At 41.2% G+C, this 23150-nt stretch overlaps 1 protein-coding gene across 1 annotated transcript in view; it reads left to right on the top strand.

Moving 5' to 3' along the window:
- Positions 1–12622: 12622 nt before the first annotated feature.
- Positions 12623–23150, top strand: part of APLF (aprataxin and PNKP like factor) — a 178552-nt gene continuing 168024 nt past the window's right edge. The window contains exon 1 of the mRNA XM_075203933.1: positions 12623–12849. Within this exon, the coding sequence (XP_075060034.1) occupies positions 12757–12849 (93 nt within the window). The 5' untranslated portion in view covers positions 12623–12756. The remainder of the gene's footprint in view (positions 12850–23150) is intronic.

Below are 23150 nucleotides of genomic sequence, written 5' to 3' on the forward strand. Positions count from 1 at the left end.
TCAGCAAAAGGAATAACGATTTGCAAGGAAAATCAATTTTTCCACTGCATGCAAAATAGATTGTAGGGGTTTGAGTCTGTTTTGAGGTAGACCAGTAAGAAGGGAATTGCAATAGTCAATGCGGGAGATGATAAGTGCATGAATTAAAGTTTTTGCAGTGTCTTGTGTAAGATATGTGCGAATTCTGGAAATGTTTTTTAGATGTTTAGAGGATTACACCTAGGCAGCGAGCTTGTGGGGTGGGATTTATGGTCATGTTATCAACAGAAAAAGAAATGTCAGGTATGTTCTTGTTGGTGGGTGGAAATATTATTAACTCTGTCTTGATTGAGTTTGAGTTGGCTAGAGGACATCCAAGATGAAATGGCAGACAGACAGTTAGTTACACGGAATAACACAGATGTCGAGAGATCAGGAGAGGATAGATAAATGTGGGTATCATCCACATAGAGATGATACTGAAACCCAAAGGAACTTAATAGATTTCCAAGAGAAGCAGTATAGATAGAGAACAGTAGAGGACCTAGCACTGAGCCTTGCGGTACTCCAACTGATAAAGGAAGCAGAGCAGAGGTGGCCCCAGAGAAATTAACAGTGAAAGAGCGATGAGAAAGGTAGGATGAGAACCAGGATAGAACAGTGTCTTGAAGACCTGTATGAAAAGAGAGTGGTCAACGGTGTCAAATGTAGCCGAGAGATCGAGGAGAATTAGGAGAGAGTAATGGCGTTTAGTTTTAGCAGTGATCAGATTATTGACCACCTAGTCAACGCAGTCTCTGTGGAATGTTGAGAATGAAAGCCAGACTGAAGAGGATCCAACAGGTTGTTTGCAGAAAGGAAGCATGTGAGGCGAGTGTAGGCAAGTCTCTCTAGGAGCTTGGAGGGGCACGGGAGCTGAGGGATGGGTCTGTAATTTGAGAGAGAGTTTGGGTCGGAATCTTGTTTTTTTTAGGAGTAATCACTGCGTGCTTGTATAGTGATGGAAAGATTCCAGTAGAGAGCAAGAGATTACAGAATTTAGTTAGAGGTGAATGAGCACAGGAGCCAGGGATCTACCAATTTATGAGGGAATTCCTATTCCCTCATAAATTGGTAGATCCCTGGCTCCTGTGCTCATTTGTCAAGAGGACAGGAGGTAGAGTAGGAAGATAAGAAGAGAGTAGAAATTTCCTCTTCATTTGTGGGGTCAAATGAAGAGAGGGTGTCAGAGAGTAGTGGGAAGGAATTGAGCTGATTGCTTGTCGAGGAAGAGGATACCATTTCTAGTCTGATCTTATCAATCTTGTCCTTGAAGTAGGAAGCAAGATCCTGGGCACTGATAGTAGACGGAGGGTTCAGGGTGGGAGGATTGAGAAGAGATTTAAATGTGTTATAAAGGTGTTTGGGGTTAGAAGCCTGAGCATAGATAAGAGATTGGAAGTATGTTTTTTTTGCAGTGTCCAGAGCCTGTCGAAAGGTGCGGTAGAAGTATATGTGAAGACATCATTAGAGGTGCGAGATTTATGCCAGTGACCTTCTGCTTTACGGGAAAGTTTTTGAAGATTCTGCGTTGCTGTAGTGTGCCACGGTTGACATCAAAGTCGACGTCTAGTATGTAGTGTCGCTGGAGCCACTTGATCAAGGGCCGTTTTGCTAAGGTTTGGTGAAAATGAGGTACAGCCATCTCAGGGGAGGAGAATGTAGAGATGGGGAGAGAAGGTGTTGTAGAGAGGTGAAAAATTGTTGAAGATTAATAGAAATAAGATTTCTGCAGGTATGAGGAGGCTTGGTAGAGTTAGACAGTAGAGAGGTTAAAGCAGTGGGGGTGAGCGTGTAGCTTATAAGGTGATGATCTGAGAGGGGGAAGGGTGTGTTTAGGAAATTAGAAACTGAGCATAGTCTAGAGAAAACAAGATCAAGGCACTGGCCATCCTGATGAGTAGATGATTCAATACACTGGGAGAGGTCAAGTGAGGAGGTTAGAGAGAGCAATTTGGAAGCAGCTTTGGAAGGTGGGTCATCAATAGGGATGTTGAAATCACCCAGGATGAGGGTGGGGATGTCTGAAGATAAGAAGTGCGGGAGTCATGCAGAGAAATCCTCAATAAATTGTTGGTGTGCTCCAGGGGGACGATATATCACCGCAACACATAGAGAGAATGGATTAAAAATACGAATAGCATGTACTTCAAAAGATGTGAACGTGAGTGATGGGACATTTGGTAGAACTGTGAATGTGCACTGTGGGGAGAGAAGTAGTCCAACTACACCTCCTTGTCTGCCTTCAGGTCTGGGAGTGTGGGTGAGATGGAGGCCACCATGTGAAAGTGCTGCAGGTGAGGCAGTATCTGATTGTGTGAGCCATGTTTCTGTTATTGCCAGAAGGTTGAGGTTTTTTTGAGATGAAGAGATCATGTATGGAGGTAAGTTTGGTACAAACAGAGCGTGCATGCCAAAGGGCACATTTAAATGACTTTAGAAGAAAGGGGAAACAGGTGATGTGTTTGAGGTTTGCTATAGAGCAGTAGTGCTCTGATGTATGTATGTATGTATGTATGTGTGAGGAGTGTGGGGGACCTGGATTAGGTGATATATCACCAGCTAATAGAAGCAGAGGGAAAGAAAGATAGGTAAGGGGATTGTAAGATGTGTCACCTTTTAATGTCTGGCAACAGGTGGGGGCTGTATTTGTTAGAGATAATAAATAGGACAACAGTTCATGGGTGTTAACTAGAGGTGAGTGGAGTAATGCAATGTGGACAAATGTTTGTGTTGGTGGAGGGGTGAAAGATGATACAGTCCTAAAGATAATGCCATGAAAAGAGACCAAGAAAAGCAATTTGTTAAACATTGTGATAAAAGAGTAAAAGCAAAAAAGTTAGGGGATTTTAAAGAATTACCTCTTTGCAGTATTCCGTATAGATAGACTAGTAATGCAGAGATAGGTGTAGCTTATTCCTGGAAGTAATCAAATGTTGTCCAATGTTTGTCCAACTGTGTTATCTAACTGTGCATTTTTCATACACTTTGTGAGAAAAGCCACTTAGTGTAGAAAACACACATACGTCTCACCCCACATACGTCGCCCCATAGACTGAAGCCAAGATGTAGTCAGGCTAATTTAGGAATACACTACAGCTCTGCTAACTGATCAGATAATCAAAGGAAAAGAAACATTTGTCAAATAGGCTAGAGGAGGCCAGATACCTATCATAAATTAGGCATCAATAAAAGACTGGGCCAACCTAATTTTGAACAGATAACAAATTCCTATAACATACTTTCAAACACACAGTTGCAGGGATGATATACACAGATTAATGTTGTTCACAATAGCGAAGCATGGTTGGACATACCTGGAGATGAAAAGAGAAGAGAAGGATGATGGTTAATTGCTGTGTTGTCTAACTGTGCATTTCCATACACTTTGTGAGAAAGCCCACTTGGGGCCTGATTCATTAAGGATCTTAACTTTTTCATGTAGTACACAAATACTTGATAGCTTATTTGTACACTGAAATTTAAAGATATTTGTGTGCTACATGAAAAAAACAGTCAGTATTTAACTTATGTGCAAAACAGAAGACTAATTTGCACCCCTTGCATTGTAACATGGTTTTGTCCAGGAGACTGAAATAAAAAGTTTCTTGAGTTAAGATCCTTAATGAATCAGGCTCTTAGTGTAGAAAACACACACATACATCTCACCCCACATAAGTCACACTTCCTACCAATCAGTCAACAATCTTGATCTCAAGAAACTTCTTATCATCACCCAATCTCCAGGATGCAGATTATGACAGGCTCAGCAATTGGAATTGATTGTGTGCCTATTACAGCAGTTTGAATTTGTCTCAACTGTTTAGTAAACAAAAGAATGTAGTTAATAGTCACATCATTAACTTGGCATTGACAGAGTCAAATTAGAAATCTTTCCAAACAGATTTTCATATGGTGACAAATTGAGAGGCCCTTGAGGGGTTAAACTGATAGCATGAAAAACTAATGGTAATTGCATCAAACCATTGCATTCTTGTTTCCTTAGCTATTTTAGACACCTTATTTTTAATAATTTCATTGTATCTTTTTTTGTTTATTCTGTGGCAGAGTCACTGGGTGGAATGGCAGGTAATAATGTCCCAGGCTGTCTGACTTACATCCATTAGGCCTGTAGCCGGGTCTTTCAGGAAACTACGCTAAACTGCTGCTAATTAGATGTGTACCTGAGCAGTGCAGGTAAAAAGCTAGTACTCAGCACAGTCTCACTCTGAGTCCTGGGGAGGAAGCTGGCTGCAGGAGGCCTCCTAAGAGATACTGCTGTGGTGAGCAATGATGTGTGCATGATTTATGTGTGGGACATAAGGTGCTGCACAGAAGAGAGGGTTTAAGTAAGTGCCGGACAGGCAAGATTTTCATTTATGTTTTGTTTATTTTGATTATGCTAATACAACTGGTTGAGGCCAGTTAAACCAAAACCACTGCATTCAAGTAACTTATTGCTGCTGTTCATTGCCATCTACCCCAGGAGATGGTACCTGTTCCCTCATGCGGTCACAATTCACATTTTCCATTTCATCACTTTCCGCTGCCAATATCCCAAAATATATCACTTTGTTCTATCAAACTTCAAAATATAAAGTAATAACCCATAGGCCTATGGCAGATTTGGAAAGCAAGAAAAAACAAAAGTAAACATATGATCGGATTTTCCTTACCTATCAAGATTCTATTCCAGCACGCCACAACTTTTTATCAAGAAATAAGTCTGCTAATTTTACCAATAAAATAATCCATCCTCTTAGCAGACTGAAGTGTGTGATTAGGTAGTGGTGAGAGGAGACCGGACTTGCCCCCATTTATTAAAGTGGAAAAATAATTGATTGTCCAATTCAGTTTCTTAAAGGGAAAGTAAATACATTTATTTAATAAAACATTAGCTTGAGTTTAAATAAAGCAGAGCAACCAACATGTTAGAATTAGAGTTTCATTACTGAATCCTCTACTGACAGTCAGCAAAGGTAAGTCTTATACCATTTGTACAATGAACAAATGTACATAAAGGTTCACAGTGTTATACAATGTTCCAAAAAGAAGTTAATTACAATATGCAATAAGTTCTATCAATCTGGGCAGTTGAAAATGCCATCTGTTGTTTTCTGGCTTTTTGGTCGCATAAAACAGGTAACTCTTAAATGAAAATATTACAGTTAGTGAAGTCATATGTAGTCTTAAATTAATAAGAATTTCACAACAGATATTAACAGTGATATTTCCCAAGATTATAAAACTATTACTTAGCACTTATCTTATTATTAAGTTATTTAACATTGATTCCAGTCTATCTGAGAATGTTACGAAATACTGTGAATACGACAAAAGGCTGTGTTTATACTAAATAAATGTGCAAAGCTAAGTTTTTACATATATATTAATTTCACAAGTTATAAATGAGATCCTTTATTAATAATCAAAGTAACTAGTTTTAACACGGAGACAAACTGTCTGAATGAAAGGTAATTTATCCAATATAGAAATGTTGTTTTTATCCTATTCATTAAGGGCAGATATAGTGTCATAGTAAAATACAATGAAATGACGATTAAAGATACATCCATATGGATTTATTAAAAATTACACTTTAACGCCCATTTGAAGAAATCTGATATAATTTAAAGTGATGATCACTATTACGTTTTTGTATTGTTCTGACATCTCATTAGTTCACATGTAAAATCGCTCCAATTAGCCCAGGACCAAATGGGCTCATGATGCAAAATGTTTGAGGTATATATCTATCATTACCCTATCAGAAGAACTGTTCAGTGTCATCATGTCTCAAAAAAGAAAGAATCCCAGTGTACCCCCTCCCCAGCATTCTTGCAAATAAACTAAAAACTGAGCACTCTGAATCTGAGTCTCCAAACCGTACACCTTCTGCTGATGCAGAGATTAAGGGCTAGATTTACTAAGCTGCGAGTTTGAAAAAGTGGGGATGTTGCCTATAGCAACCAATCAGATTCTAGCTGTCATTTTGTAGAAGGTACTAAATATATGAAAGCTAGAATCTGATTGGTTGCTATAGGCAACATCCCCACTTTTTCAAACCCGCAGCTTAGTAAATCTAGCCCTAAGTCTCAATTTAAAGTCATTATCGTTAATCTTACTGATGAAATCTAGGTGACCTTCCATCAAGAACTAAAGAAGGCTGCCAATTATTTTAAATCTGGTATAGCCTCCCTAGGCAGCTCACATGAGGTGCTAAAAAGAGAACTGGCTATTCTGCACATTATGATTGACACAAGGATAAACAAGAGGACCAAGAAAGCCAGTCTTGCAGAAACAACAACCAAATACAAAATATTCCAGAATCCGTTTCTCCTTCCGCCTTGCAGTCTTTCCTTCTGGAACTCTTCAAGCACATCTTACCGAGCCTGCCTGATAGTGAGTTCCTCATGGACAGAGCCCTTAGAGCAAAATCCTATAGACATAATATTTCATCTACATTATTACAAGACCAAAGAAAGAGTTCTCACTGCTACCAGAGATTCCTCCACTATAGAGTTATATGCAAAAATATTTTTAGAGACTTCGCTTCCTTTACCATTCAAATAGGAGAAAACAGGCAATCATTAAAGTGCTTCATCAACATGACTGTGAGTATCGCTAGAAAATTCTACTCTCTACTCACTCGGCTAAGACATTAGAACAAGGTCAAGATATATTGGATAAACTGGGGATTCTCCCTGAGCCAAATCAGTTGAATCATCGGAATAGTTATCCCAAACCCCCAGTCCTAAACCTCCAGCACCTGAATAGTTGAAGGGGGGCCGGTGAAATAATCACACCTCTACTCCATTGTGACACGACATCCCAAAGGAGTTTGATCATGTTCTTTTTCAGAAATGGTATTTTGTTGATTTCAACGTATTAGGACACTTCAGTTATCTAATATATGTGTGTGTCCCCTCTAATCCCATTGACACTCCTATAGATTTTCTGATGCTTTTCAACTCTTGAGTTTAGCTAAATAGTTTATCTTTGCCATTTTGAAATTACCACTGGTTAATTGTATAAACCTTCACTGTTGTTCTGTTATTGTTATAAAGTTGCCAGTGTGCCAGTCTTGCAAAACCCTCTGTGGATATGCAGTTTTCCCCTTTCCTTTCCATACTTCTATCACCAACTTCGACCTAATTTAGCCCTCCCCTCTTTTCCTTCTTACCTTACCTTCACCAGTATCTCAAGTTCCATTCCCTTCCCTAACTACTCCCACCCCCCCCTCCCTTATAAGTTCCATGATGGACTTATTATATAATCCCTGTTACACTCTTTATCCCAGCGTGCCTCTGGTGTATCTTTGCTCTGACAGCATCTATGCACTCTCAGATTGCATGTATGTTATGATAAGTTTGTCTGCAAACTTCTGGACTATTCTCTCCTTATTGCCCTTGTTTGTCTCCAGCTGAATGGTTCAATCTCCCCTCAGGCAGTAGAGAAGCAGCTTGTGGACTGCCTGGAGAGAGCAAACAGTTTGTGATCTTAGACTGTGATACATTTCTGGATACACACATAAGTCTTTTCTCTATATTATAACGTACGTGCATTTTAAATGTTTCTGCTATCTGACTCTAAATTTATGTCTGTTTATGTATCTTCATATGTGGAAAGCTAAATACAGACGTCAAGATGCAAGTGTGCAGTTGCGTTTTTGCGTGTACATTCTCAATGCATTTTTACATCCAAATGAGGCCATAAGTGTATTTTTCTATTTCTACCTTGCTTAAACTTATGTTTATATCTTGTCTAAAGTTTTGGTGAGATAAATAAAAGTAAACAAAATATTCAACATATATAGAAAAAAGATTAAACAGTTAATATACATTTCAAATGTCTTATCACATAGAAGTTACCAAAAGTCAGATTAATTATCCACTCAAAAATGCCTTACATTTTTTTTTATTTCTGAGACTTTTAAACTGTTCTATGAGTACACATTATACAGGGCTGCCATCAGAAACTGTGGAACCCAGTAGTAATTAATCTGTCAGGGCCCCCCTCATTCTTCGCCGTACATGTCCCCTCCCTCTGCACAGTATATGCTCCCCTCCCTCTTCACAGTATATTGCCCCATCCCTCTGCACAGTACACCACACCCCTCCCTCATCACAGTACTTGCCCCACTTCCACATCAAAGTACATGCCTCCCTTCCTCCTTCATCAGAGTACATGCCTCCCCTCCTCCTTCATCACAGTAAATACATCCCCTTCTCCCTTATCACAGTAAATGCCTCCCTCCCTTCCCTCATCACAGTAAATGCTCCGCTCCTCCCCTCATCACATTATATGGTCCGCTCCCCCCACTCATCACAGTGCATGTTTAGCAGAGCCGGATTTAGACTTCATGGGGCCCTAGGCAGGATATTGGTTTTGCCCCCCCCCCTCTCCCTGAAACAATCCATAGCACTATATTTTTTTAGCATAGCATATACCCCTATAGTTAAGTAGAAGGGAAAGCTATGTGCCGCCGCACATCACGCTGCTCCTCCTGCATCACACTGTGGCCCCTCACTACTGTCACTCTGATCACACTGTGGTCCCAGCAGTTAAAGAATAATGACCATGGAACCCATATTTTGTCAAAAGATCTAGCAGAATTTTGAATTATACTAATCATATACTTCATACGATGAATATTAAGCTCAGTGGTCAAAGTGGAAATTTAGAAGTGGCGGTATGAAAAATTAATGGGAATGTAAACAAGTGAATGGGATTTTATTATTTTACAATGAAGGCAGTATGAGAAGTAGCTGTATGGCATACTACCATATACACCCCACTTCCACCACAGCTTACCTTTCAATTCACACAAATTGTACTTTATCTTTAACTAAACTTAGGTATTAATCATAATTAACTTGTCAAGAAACTGCAGTTCAGGCTTAGCAAGCCCAGTAATGAAAAAACAGCAGTCTCCTATCACTACCACGTCATAGACTGTCCGCCACTACAGTTACTGACTGCAGCCCTCTACCTACAGAAACATAAAAAAGTGCTGGAATGTAATAATCATGTTAATATGTCAGTCTTCTGTATGAATCCCATAGTGCAACATTTAAACAAGTCAGACCTCCTCATAATATAAATCCCACCAGATTCAGGATAGTTGGTAGACTGTGCTGCTCTCTCCTACCTGTTCTCGTCACTTTCATCACTTGTGGCTGCTGTGTCTTTAGATCAGTTGCTGCTTGTCTTGATCCTGGAATGTTGGAGACCCTATTTGGAAAAAAAATGGGGACATGAAATTTAGTGAACTCCAACCAGCCTCAGTGTTAAATCAATATAGCACCCACATTTTATAAGTAAGCCTACCTCCAACCAAAACATTAAATTAATTAAATTAATTAATAGTGTTATCATTTAAAAAATAAACCTATTTTCCTCACAAACAGCCCCTCACACACACATAATATAAATACACTGGCCCCTCACACACACACACACACACACACACACACACACACACACACACACACACACACACATAATACATACAGACATTGGCCCCTCACACACACACACATAATACACACAGATATTGGCCCCTCACACACACACATAATACAAACAGACAGTGGCCCCTCACACACAAACACATAATACACACAGACAGTGGCCCCTCACACACACACATAATATAAACATACAGTGGCCCCTCACACACACACACACACATAATACACACAGACAGTGGCCCCTCACACACACACACACACATAATACACACAGACAGTGGCCCCTCATACACACATAATACACACACATAATCAGAGCCGTAACTACACATTTTAGTGCCCTGGGCGAGAGAGACCACTGGCGCCCCCCCCCCCCTTCAATCTTCATGGGTGTAGATGCTGCCTCCCGATGGCGGTGCATTACCAAAGGAAACATCGCCATCCTACTCTGGGTTTGTGCCTAGCCTTTTACAAGTGCTATACAGTTCGCTGGACCGACTCAGGCATATGCCTATTCCCGTGCACCCAGCCCTGATATTAAATTAACAGCTCCTATGTCTATTAATTAGTGAGTGAACACTTGAAGCCACCCTACCCTTCATCAGTCCTGAAATTGATTGAATAGCATTCGCAGTTAATAAATATGCATATTTCCTCCCACCAACCAGACATTAAATTAATAGCATTCCCAAGTCCTATTTCCTCCAACCAGACCCAATATCAAGCTATTAGCATACACATTTTCAACACATTTAATAAAGGCTATTATTGCTATTACAGACATTACCTCCTCTTGACTATATATATATATCTGTAAACTATTATTTAACTATATACCTTATTGCTGATACACTAGCTCAGCACATATTTTGTCACATTCTAAATTTTAATTTTACTGTCTAGTTAAAATTATTACCAAAGTGTCACTTAAGGTATATTCTGTATAGAAAATATTTGCACAGACGTTGTTGGCAGGAATGCCTCCCATGTTATAGTGTTTATAGACTATTGGAGAGCAGCAATGCAGTCACTTATTCTTGGCTTTTCCATATCACAAAGTAATATCTGCCCTTCTAGCATTGAGTGAAAACATGCCACGGACTACATTGTACAGTCACAATCCAGAAAACCTGTGATAACGTGGCTGATATGTGATAAGAAGTCCATCACTGTGTGTCGTATGAATTTGTACTCTCCATTTACCACACCTCAATGTCAGACAGAAATCTTGCACCTTTGGATGGGTGTGTTACAAATTTGTCTAAAGGCAGATAATCCAGTGATTTGCTGTGAAAAATAAAAAGTTCATGTCTGATGAATTGTATCATTTTTTAAACTTCTCTGGGTTCTACAGATCTCTTTAATGTATTTTTAAGTGATGTATTTTATTCAGAATCAGCAAAGTACAACGGGGGCTTCATTTTGTAACATGGAGCAATGAGGTACAGAAACAGAAAGCAACTAATCACATGTCTGCTAGTGTAGTGATGCTAAGAATAGCTAATATCTGAATTTGATAAAAGAATCAGTAAGGATTGTCAGCTATCATATCACCATACCCTTTTATGGTGCATTTTTTCTATGTTTTTTGTTTGTTTTTTTAAAAGTAAATGCTTCACTTTATCCGTTATTTCTGCCTCAGTACCCTTTCCCCCGTCCCCCTCCCTCGCTTCCTCTGCTCCCCCTTCAATTCTCTGGACTTAACTTGCGTCTCTTCTCAGCGCCGCCCCTTCCTGGCTCCTCTTTACTGACAGCTTCATGACATCCTCAGCGAAGCTGCAGTGAGCAGAGAGCCGGGCATAGTTGCGGTCTCTGTTTTGACGACAGGCAGGTGCTGCTCCAGGAGGGATTTGGTTTTGACACGCCCTTACTGTACATTTACTATGGGCGAACGCCCTTTTAACTCCGAGAAATCGTAGGCTCTTCTAAGTGTCTTTTGTGTATGTAGATGCAGTAAACATTGCTGCGTTTAGTTGCGTATGGCCCGGTTCTGGGCATGGACAGTGATTCTGTGTGCACAACATCGGCAGACACGTGCCTTGATGAATCAGGCCCAATATGTTTTGGTTTGGTTTGGGACCAGGAGGCCTGCTTTGTTGCAGAAGATAGGGTTTATCTTCCTCTAACCTAGTGTTTTCTTCTAATTAAACATTAATACCATTGTTGCAACTCCTCAAAATGTATTAATGCACAGTTTCTTAAAATTTACTGACAACTTTTTTTAATTACACTATTTAGGTAATTCTAAAAAGTTTCCAGAAAGTGAAAGTTGTAGCAGAGTTCAAATGGTATTAGGTATATGAAATAAAGGGTTTAGAGCCCTATTTATTTATCTGCCATTGCATACCTTGCAACTTTTTAAGTTGTAGAATCATGATAGAGGTGTATGTGCCGGAAAGAAACGCACAAGAAGTGGGCATGGCCAACACTTCCGACGCGCTGGACTACCTCAGTCCCCGTCCCTAAAAACACCCTTTAAATGCAGCCTATGCAGAGCAGCGGAGAATAGGACATACCATCCAACATCCTTTCAACAAAGCTGTTCCAATCGGATGGTGAGACAGAACCCTCACATCAGGAATGTATCGCTTAAATTGGGACAGCTGGTAGGTATGTCATTGTGCCAAAGTCAGTAGGTTGTCATATTTCAACTTATGTCCGATATTTTCTTACTTTCTTACAGATTACTTCTGTCACTAAATTTACTGACAGTCGGCAACTATTACCCATAATATATGACCTACAACACAGATAAAGGTTAAACACACTATGAAGGTTAGACAGCCTTGTGTTTCAAATAAATAAATATCCATATTTGTGTATTGTATAATTATACGTGTAACATTTATGTTATATTTATTTATTTATTTTTATTATAATTATCATTTTTGCAAGTAGTGCTGTGAAGCACTGGTTAGGCATTACCACGCAGCTCACATAATATAATTATTAAGACCAGATTTTTTTATTTTAAATTGAAACCAAAGCATAAAGCAGAGGTGCCCTGCACTACACATGGAGGTATCTGCTGACTGAGAGAACAGCAGCACTTTCTCATCACGTAGCTCTTGTTTACTTTGAGGACTTCTCCCTCGCATGTCATTGGTGGATACAGCACCACGTGACGTACCAGGAAGTGGCTGCACACTGCAGTGTGGAGAGGTTTTCCCATATTATATTCTTCTGCCTGTGTTTCCCGGGTGTCGGGAGAGCGGCTGTCATAGACTACATCGGTGTGAGCCTGGGCTCCTGGTCTCTGTGTGACATGTCAGGTTACCTGCTGAAGGCCACGGATGGGAGTGGGACCTACCCCATTCCCAAAGGAGAGACTGTAATAGGAAGAGGACCCTTCTTGTCTGTAAGTGCTGCAGCTTGATTATACTTCCTGAATGTAATACTGTTATATGAACTTCGCATCGGTGTTGGGATTAATATTCCAATTATAATAGAGAATGAACTCCGTAACAGGTGCACAGGGACAATCGAGGCACTACTGGCATTTTCTAAACATGAAAGTCTTATCTTTTAAATCTTCACAGTCACCAAAGAAACTGTCACTTAGATACAGCAGTATGAGTCGGACTATGCATAGAGTAATGCTCCCAGTGCTACTGCTGACATTTCCTATTTTTTTCATTACAGTACAAGTACTCATACAGTGGCTATAAATAGCATTCACCCCTTTTTTTTTTTTGTTTTCTTCAGAATCATGGAATCAAAATAGAATTATTACCATTAATCAACACAAATATTCTGTAATGTTAAATAGAAAGGATCTAAAGCTTTTTTTTTTTTTTATAAAATTGCAAATAATATTGATTTTATAATTATATTTATTACAAAAATATTCACCTTTCCTAAGATCCATATACACCTTGATTAAATCTGTTTGTTATCCGAGGTCACATAATAGCCAAACAATTCTACTTCCAAGTCTCTCATCTTATCTGTCATCTAACCCCCGGCACTATTTTTAACTCTTTACTCTCCCGTCCCTCCCCGTCCACCGTTTGCCACTGACTTTGCCACGTTCTTCTCCACCAAAATAGATTCCATCAGAAACAGTCTCCTCCAACTTCTCTCATAGCCCCCCAGCCTCACCCTCCTGTGTTGCCCTCCAACCATCATCCTTTGTGCTTCTTACGCCCCACCTCGGTTGAGGAAGTCTTTACTCACGTCCTCTCCTCCTTCTACCACAGGGGTGGGCAAACCAGTCCTCAAGGGCCATAAACAGTTCATGTTTTTTGGATTTCTTTAATCATGCACAGCTGAGTTAATCTATTTGGCTGGGTCAGTAATTATCCCAGCTGTTTCTACAGACAGAAATCCAAAAAACATGAACTGTTTATGGCCCTTGAGGACTGGTTTGCCCACCCCTGTTCTACCAGCTCTCTTGATCCCATTCCCTCTCACCACCTTAGATCCCTTTCGCCCACTGCCTGCCCACTTCTTCAACTTATCCCTTTCCTCTGGTATCTTCCCCTTTTCCTTTAAAAATACACTTGTCTAACCCATCCTGAAGAAAATGAACCTTGACCCCACCATCCTGTCCAACTACCGACCCATCTTTCTCCTCCCTTTTGCCTAGAAACTGCTTGAACGCACTTTCTACAACCATTTCTCCAGCTATCTTTCCGACAACTTCCTTCTGGATCCTCTCCAATCTGGATTCCTCCCCCTCCACTCCACTGAAACAGCCCTGTCCAAGGTCACTAATGATCTTCTTTCTGCCAAATCCAAAGGCCACTACTCCCTCCTTATCCTCCTGGATCTACCATCAGCCTTCGACACAGTTGATCACCCTCTCCTGTTGCACACCCTTAGCAATCTCTCTAATTGCTCCTTTACCGTTTCCACATCGCATTCCTCCTCCCTGTCCCTCCCCTTTGGTGTCCCCAAGGGCTCCGTCCTAGGCCCTCTGCTCTTCTCCCTGTACACCTCTTCTTTGGGTGAACTTGTCAGTTTCTTGGGACTCCAGCACCACCTCTATGTCGATGACACTCAAAGCTACCTCTTCTGACCTCTCCCCTTCCATCCTCTAAAGTGTCCTGTTGCCTCTCTGCCATCTCCTCCTGGATGTCCCATCGATTCCTTAAACTCAACATGTCTAAATCTGAACTTATTGTCTTCCCTTCCTCTATAGTCTCCCTCCTCCCACTCTTGTCATCATCATTGATAATACCATCATCTCCTCTCTGCCACAAGTACAATACCTGGGTGTCATCCTCGATGCCTCGCTCTTTCGCCCCCACATCCAAACCCTCGCCCAATCCTGCCACTCTCACCTCCGCAATATAGCTCATATCAGACCTTTCCTCTCCATCGATGCCACCAAAACTCTCATTCACACCTTGAGTATTTCCTGCCTTGATTGCTGCAACCTCCTCCACAACTGTCTTGCTCCTCTTCAGTCCATACTCAATGGTCCTGCCGATTTATCTTTCTCTCCCTTCGGACTACATCTGCCTCCCCCCTCTGTCAAGCACTGCACTGGCCCCTCCGCTACAGAATCCTCCTCAAACTCTTCACCTACAAAGCCCTCTCTAACTCCACTGCTCCTTACGTCTCCGACCTTCTCTCCATTCATACTCCCTCTCGCCCCCTTTTGGTCAGCTTATGACCACTGCCTGTCCTGCCACCTGGTTACCTCATCTCATTCCTGCCTTCAGGACTTCTCCTGTGCTGTCTCCCTCACTCTATCAGGCTGTCTTCTAGACTGCACATCTTCAAATGGTCCCTTTAAAACCCACCTGCTCAGGGAACCCTACCATTCCTCTGTCTATCCTAGCCCCTGCACTTCACTACCTACCACTTCTTGATTCCTCTTCAACAGTTTTATTTCTCCTCATCCTCTTTCTTTTCCCCTCTATTAATCTCACCACCTCCTCTTTTTCATCCCTGTGAGGATACCACCCTTAGCTGGGGTGGCAGTTAACCTCTGTGGGATTCAACTCACTCGGGTAGACTAGAGTATATCCAAAATAAGGCTTTATTACGACAGCACAACACCACAAGACGTTGACAAGATACAGGATAATGGTAGCATGTATCCTCCAGCAGCCTCTTGTAGTCAACACTCCAAAGTAATAATCTCAGTCTCTTTCAGAGTCTTATCCTTCTGCAATATTACCACTACCTTTTAGCTAGACAGTTACTATGTTGCCCAGCTTGGGAAACTAGTTCACATAGACCCTGTCCTGGTAGGGTTTCATCCAGCAGCACCATGATGCCTGGCCCAAAGTCCTTTTTGTGGATGTCCAGTACACCAGGATCCTCCAAGCTAGAATAGCTCTCTTGGCATTCTGCTCTACCTCTATCCTAGGCTGCATGCACAGGGAGTAGGGTGCAATGTCTCAATCCTCCCCATTTACAGCAGGGGTCTAACAGAGGACACTTTAACTGTTAGACATGCAGAGCCTGAGTCATTAATGAGAGCAAAGCATAAAAAAAGTAGTAACTTTAGGCAAAACCATGTTGCATTGGAGGGGGATATAAATTTCAAATGTGGGGACAGATTTTTAGTTGGGGTAGGGCATGTCCTAGATCAACTTTTAATATCAGTATAAAAATAAAGCTAGCAAGTATTTGTATGCTAGATTAAAAAACAATCAGTATTTTACGTATCTGCAAAATAACAAACTAATTTTCACCCCTTGATTTGTAACATGGTTTGTCCCAGAGAACATTTACTCCTTTTTTTTTTTGCCTTACTTTCCTTATTGACTCGGGCCCACAGTCTCCGTTACCTTGATTATATAATGGAATGGCTTGACTCGATTAGTTATTTGGCTGGATACACTAAACAAAGTGTTACAATATAACATTAAGGAATGAGACTTCACGCTTATGTGAAACAACAAGACATTTGACACATTGTATCTGCAACATTGCACAATCTGAGTCTGTGATACATTTTGATATAATAACATTTATATTGATACATATTAATACATTTCCCAATGCTATTTCAGCCAGTATATTACTGTGGAGGCACATTGCATATCATCTAGAAGTTCTAACCTAATTACCTCTCTGATTATCTGTTGACTTGGCTAATTAACATTGGCTGCAAGCTAACTATGTCAATTTACTCAGGCATTGTTCTGATTACAAACCAGGTCTATGCCACACCTCATAACAATTGGCATTTGAGACAAATGGTAATTACCTTTGCTAAGACAAGCATAATGACTTCTGCGGTCCTGTTATTTTCACACAATATGGCAATATTCTTTCTATTTCTAATACATACAAAATTGCTGGTAATGGCAAGGGTAAACTGTACCTAATAACATGCAATACTAATACACATAATATACCGACTGAGCCAAGGACTAAAAAGTACATTAAACTGGGAGAAACGGATGATGATTAAAAAGTTCTCAGTCCAGTAGCACCCCGTTTCATGACAATCCCCCAGACCTCTAATTCCCTCGCCCTTACTCCCAGCCTTGTTAGTCTGCCCATCTCTTCTAGATTGTAAGCTCCTCTTATCCTCGTGTTCTCCTTTTGTTACCTTGCCCTCAGCCACCCTACTCTAGTTCCTCATCTTCTCCCTTGTCTCCCCTCCTCACTGGCTTTAATCCTGTTAATTGCGTCCACACTCTAGGCCACAGGTAAAGCTTGCTTTATTTCTCTCTCCCCTTCCTTGCTTGCTTTAGTTCTCTCCCCATCCACTCTTTGCTTCTTAGTATCCTGCCCTCCACTTCTGCCTCTTTAGCACTAGTGGTCTGTTAATCTACTGTACTCCATTTGTATTGCTCAGTATGCCAATTCCTGTTTTGTCTTATGCTCTACAGGGTACATAATTTACTGTAATGCCCTGTAGGCCATGTCCTGTGTATGTTCTTTTTTTGTTTATTACCATCCTCTATGTACAGTACTACGGACACTTAGTGGCTCCTTACAAACAAACAATAATAATAATTGAGTCCACCTGTGTGCAATAAAAAAAACAAATCTATACCTGTTTGTGAGAGTTGTCACTTGGTTAGTGCCTTTCCAAAGAAGAGCTCCATCATAAAGATCAAAGAACATTCAAAACAAATCAAGAAAAAGTAATATCCTTACCCTGATTGGTGCTTTGCAATAAGAAGATTTCTTGAATTTATGATAGGATAAGACCAATATCAATTTTTTGGCCTCAGCGCTAGGTATTTGGCTCAAGCCTAACACTTCGCTTCATGCGAAGATCACTTCCCCTAATGTGAAGTAAAGCAGTGAGATTAAATAAGTCTCTCTGGTTAAAGAACTGGAAAGCTTGTCTAAATGCATGTAGTAAGATAAAGACAACTTTTGGAGGAAAACCCGCTGCTGTCTTTGAGAGAGAGAGAGACACCTGTGACGTGGGAGTAGATTTACATTCCAGCAGGACAAGGCATACAGCAAATGTAACATTGGAGTGGCTTAAACAGCAACAACAACAAATACAAATAGACAATGTTCTGGAGTGGCCTAGTCAAAGCCTAGAAACCAGTGGTGGAAATACTGCTGCTGTGTTTGGCAGCTTCTGGGTTAGGAGGAGAGGGGGGCCCGTCAATGCCAGATCATCTTTCTGAGGCCCCCACTCTGCTCTTCTTGGCATCTGTATGGGCTGGAGCTCAGAAGAGCAGAGCTGGGGGCCTCTGGAGGTGGACTGGAGTCGTTTAGCCCTGCCCAAAAAGTGTCTCGATTTGCAGAGACTTACCCAAATAGGCTCACCACTGTAATAGAAGATAAAGGTGCTTCTACCAGTCTTAATTTAAGAGGGCTATATATAATACTTAAAGGGGCGTAGTCAATTGACGGCGGGATCGCCTAAAATCCCGCACTCTAAAAATATTACCATTAATACGGTAATATCTTGCTGGATTTCGGAGCTGCGAGCTGAAATTCAGCGAGTAAATTACCGTATTAACGGTAATATTTTTTGAGCGCGGGATTTTCGGCAATCCCGCCGTCAATTGAATACCCCCTAAACAGTCAATTAGTCAGTTTTCCAAAGAGGACTAATTTTTTGTAGCCACTCAATATAGATAACATTGTGCAGAATAATCTCTGTTATGAATGATTAGTGATATAAATATGTTCAGCACACACTAGAGAGTAACTCAGTAACTGAAATTTCTAATAAAAAGGCTAATGATATTGTATATAGTTACTGTCTTAGTGATATGTGATTGTGCCTCATGCATTCCTTTCTTATATTTTTTGGTGTTTTAATCCTTATTATATGTGCATGTCTGTCTGACGTACATTCAGAAATAAATGTAAAATATTACATAATTTACCAGTCAGTGATTATATTGTCTAGTAATGCACATTATGGCTTTAACTAATAACAATTGTTCCACTTCTTTTATTGTCAAGCTGTATTCTGAGTTAGTAAATGTCATATGGAACAAAGAATGTTGCTAATGTGGACACTTTATGTTGACTAACACTGTCTCTTCAGTTCTCTAGCAATAAATGTTTATTTGATGTAGGCATATTGTGTTGTAGGGCTGTGCTATTTAATTTAATTTTACTTTGCTGTATTAGGGGCTTAGAATACAGTATTATTGTTGGCTCACAAGGTTTTTTTTCTTTTTATTGTGTCCTCCAGGATCATGCATTTTTCTAAAATAGTTTTCTATTGAAAGAGTTGTATTTGCCTCAGTGATGTCACATGATCAGATTTCAATTACTGCATTAGTTTAGGGGCAAAAGGAAAACCCCTGTTATAAACACATGCTTCTTTGTTGATCAGGTGTCTGGTGGAGAAGGGGGAGCACAGTAAGGTCGGCTTAGTGCGCTGGCCGCCACTATTGGAGGTCGGCTTAGTACGCTGGCCGCCACTATTGGAGGTCGGCTTAGTACGCTGGCCGCCAGTTTTGAATTCATAGGGAGGAAGGGCTGGTCTATACAGTTTGAGGGTGCAAAATATTGAGAAACCTTGGTCTCTACGATTTATTATTATTACTTATTTGGAACTCAGAATTTGTCCTGCTGGACAATTATACGAACACAGATAACACCTAACTAATACAGTGAGTCAAATCACAAATACATGAAAACAGTTAAGCTGGGTACACACTTCAGAAAATTTCTCCCAACGAGATATCCTTAACGATTTTACCAACATTTGAGTCCCGATGAGCATGCTGATTCATGTGTACACACCTACACGATTTACCTTCAGATCTGTTGCCTTTCATCTTTCATAGCCATCTGCTAAAAAAGATTGTGACTCTGTAAACTCCATAGAAATATGCCTGCACTGCTGGCCGTGAGTGCATACACACTTCAGAATTTTTCTGAAATCGTTGTTAGTGATTTTTAGTCGTTTATAAACTCAAATCAAACAATACGATGTGCTTTGATGCAATAAAACATGATTGTGGGAGCGTACGCACTAATTCGATATGGGACCTAACAGTCATTTATCGTGTGATGGGTGAAAAACCTGTAGTTGTATCTAGCTTTACAGCTTAAGCTGGGTACACACTACACTGTTTTCATCCAATAATCGGCTCAAACAGCCGACATACGACCGCTCGTTTAAAAGTCAGGTCAGTGTGTGCAGTGACACGATGGTCGAAAGTCTGCCCAAATGGACGATTGTCGCCTCATTTGGTTGGTCGTACCGTTAAATATTTTCGTTCCAATCTCGTTTCCGTTGTGTAGGGTGTATAAACTTCCGACCGATCCACAACATTGAGTACGAAATTACAGTCATTGCTCACGACAACATGGCTGTAAAAAGTCGCTAAAGGGACGTCCGCTCTTCCCTTTATCGTCCTAAACAAGGGTAGTGTGTATGCAGTCCATGGACCGAGTGATCGGATCATCGATCGCATGTAAAATCGCTCTGCATAAAAAGTTGGTCGAAATTTCTGTAGTGTGTACCCAGCTTAAGAAGCATAAATGAGTGCGAGTAAAACATTTTATGGACTCGCACACAATGTAGCAAAACATATGACAAGGACAAATAAGGAAGATGGACAATAGACCATACTTGACCACACTCCCGAAATGTTCGGGAGACTCCCTAATTTCGGGTAGCTCTGCCGGACTCCAGGCAGAGCAGACAATTCTTCTGCATGCTGTCCACTTCCAAGTAAAGTGGGCAGGATGTAAGCCTCAACGACGCCATTCACGGGGAATCGTGTCATTTTGGCTCTGCCACTGTTTCAAAATTAAAATTTTGTTGCAGTGGGGCAGGGCCAAAATGTCACGAGTCCCGACTGTCCCTGCCATGCGCCCTTCTGGGATCTCCCAGAATTAAAAAAAACTAGAAGCGGGCAAGTATACAATAGACAGACATGAGGCAATAGGGAGAGAGGACCCAGCCTGTGAGAACTTACATTCTACGATCTGATAAAACGTATGCAGTAAAAATAATGCAGTAATGCGTGATGAAATGTTTCCTTTATTGCAAGCATGCTATTAGAACTTTGTTACAAAAATAAAGCTAAATAAATGAAAACTGAAGCAAAGAAAAAAGGTTGTGTTGCATAAAATCCCAATCAATTCTATAATTAAATAAAAACAAAATTTGTTCGGTTGCTGTGGGTGACACCATCTTTTTCATTTGCACCAGTTTTGATATATGTCCTTCATTATTTTAAGTCTTCTCTCACTTTGTTGGTTAGTGCTTTACCTTTTTTAACTGATTAATACAATCCAGTTGATTACAATATTAGCACTGTAGTAGCATAGATTATTGTACAATGGAAATGCCTAACATAAGAAGTGAGCCATAAGATATGATCTAAGGTCATCCGCCAAAGAATATTGCCTAAAATGAATGTAAAATAATACATGGAAATGCTGAACTGAAATGTTAAAGCCAAACCATTTGTCTACAGAGTCCCCCGCAACACGTGAAGTAATTTTACATGCTGCTATAAATCAACAAATGTCCCCCTCAGTTTTGATGGCAATAAAAATTGCCATCAATTGAAAAAGTAATTTATGCAATGCATTTAAAATAACTTCAGTTAGGGTTTCCTTTTGGTAACTCTGGGGAGAGCTGGATAGTGGGACAAAAATGAAAGAAAGAAAAAAGAACTTTCTGTAATTTCTTTTATTTTTGTCCCAATATGATATGCTCTTGGGGTGCACCGTTTATAACACTCATTCCATATATGATCACTAAGTAAAAGGATTCTTTCTTGATAAATGAGTGGGACAGATTTACCGTATTTCCCCATGTTTAAGACGCACCCATGTATAAGACGCACCTTAATTTTGGGGCCCAAAATGAAAAAAAAAGATGTATTACATAAAGTACACTGGAGGAGCCTCCAATTTGTCACCGAGCACACTGGAGGAGCCTCCAATTTGTCACCGAGCACACTGGAGGAGCCTCCAATTTGTCACCGAGCACACTGGAGGAGCCTGTAATTTGTCACCGAGCACACTGGAGGAGCCTGTAATTTGTCACCGAGCACACTGGAGGAGCCTCCAATTTGTCACCGAGCACACTGGAGGAGCCTGCAATTTGTCACCGAGCACACTGGAGGAGCCTCCAATTTGTCACCGAGCACACTGGAGGAGCCTCCAATTTGTCACCGAGCACACTGGAGGAGCCTCCAATTTGTCACCGAGCACACTGGAGGAGCCTCCAATTTGTCACCGAGCACACTGGAGGAGCCTCCAATTTGTCACCGAGCACACTGGAGGAGCCTGTAATTTGTCACCGAGCACACTGGAGGAGCCTGTAATTTGTCACCGAGCACACTGGAGGAGCCTCCAATTTGTCACCGAGCACACTGGAGGAGCCTGCAATTTGTCACCGAGCACACTGGAGGAGCCTCCAATTTGTCACCGAGCACACTGGAGGAGCCTGTAATTTGTCACCGAGCACACTGGAGGAGCCTCCAATTTGTCACCGAGCACACTGGAGGAGCCTGCAATTTGTCACCGAGCACACTGGAGGAGCCTCCAATTTGTCACCGAGCACACTGGAGGAGCCTGCAATTTGTCACCGAGCACACTGGAGGAGCCTCCAATTTGTCACCGAGCACACTGGAGGAGCCTCCAATTTGTCACAGAGCACACTGGAGGAGCCTCCAATTTGTCACCGAGCACACTGGAGGAGCCTACAATTTGTCACCGAGCACACTGGAGGAGCCTACAATTTGTCACAGAGCACACTGGAGGAGCCTACAATTTGTCACCGAGCACACTGGAGGAGCCTCCAATTTGTCACCGAGCACACTGGAGGAGCCTACAATTGTCACAGAGCACACTGGAGGAGCCTCCAATTTGTCACAGAGCACACTGGAGGAGCCTACATTTGTCACAGAGCAGACTGGAGCTTGTAATTTGTTGAGATTCACTAGAGCAGCTTACATATTCAGACCAAAATGAGGCAATGAGCGCTACTGCACAGTCTTGCTGACAAGAGACAAGTCACGTAGACACGCCCCAAGCCTAATGTCAACAAGACTGTGCAGCTTTTGTCAGGGAAACACGGAGGAATCTGCAGCGGCGATCATCGGAACTGTCAGTCACGTGACTGACAGCGCCGAGACTGTGGGAGGCGCCTGCAGGACCTGAAGGTTCTTTTGCAAAGTAACGGTGGACACGCTGGAGCTGATTAGCGGGGACTCCTCACACCAGATGCCGACTTCTTCAATCAGGTAAGTAGCGCTTGCAGTGTATAAGACGCACCTTTTTTTTTGACCCAAAATT

This window comes from Mixophyes fleayi, chromosome 3 (genome assembly GCF_038048845.1).
Source record: "Mixophyes fleayi isolate aMixFle1 chromosome 3, aMixFle1.hap1, whole genome shotgun sequence".
Classification (NCBI taxonomy): domain Eukaryota; kingdom Metazoa; phylum Chordata; class Amphibia; order Anura; family Limnodynastidae; genus Mixophyes; species Mixophyes fleayi.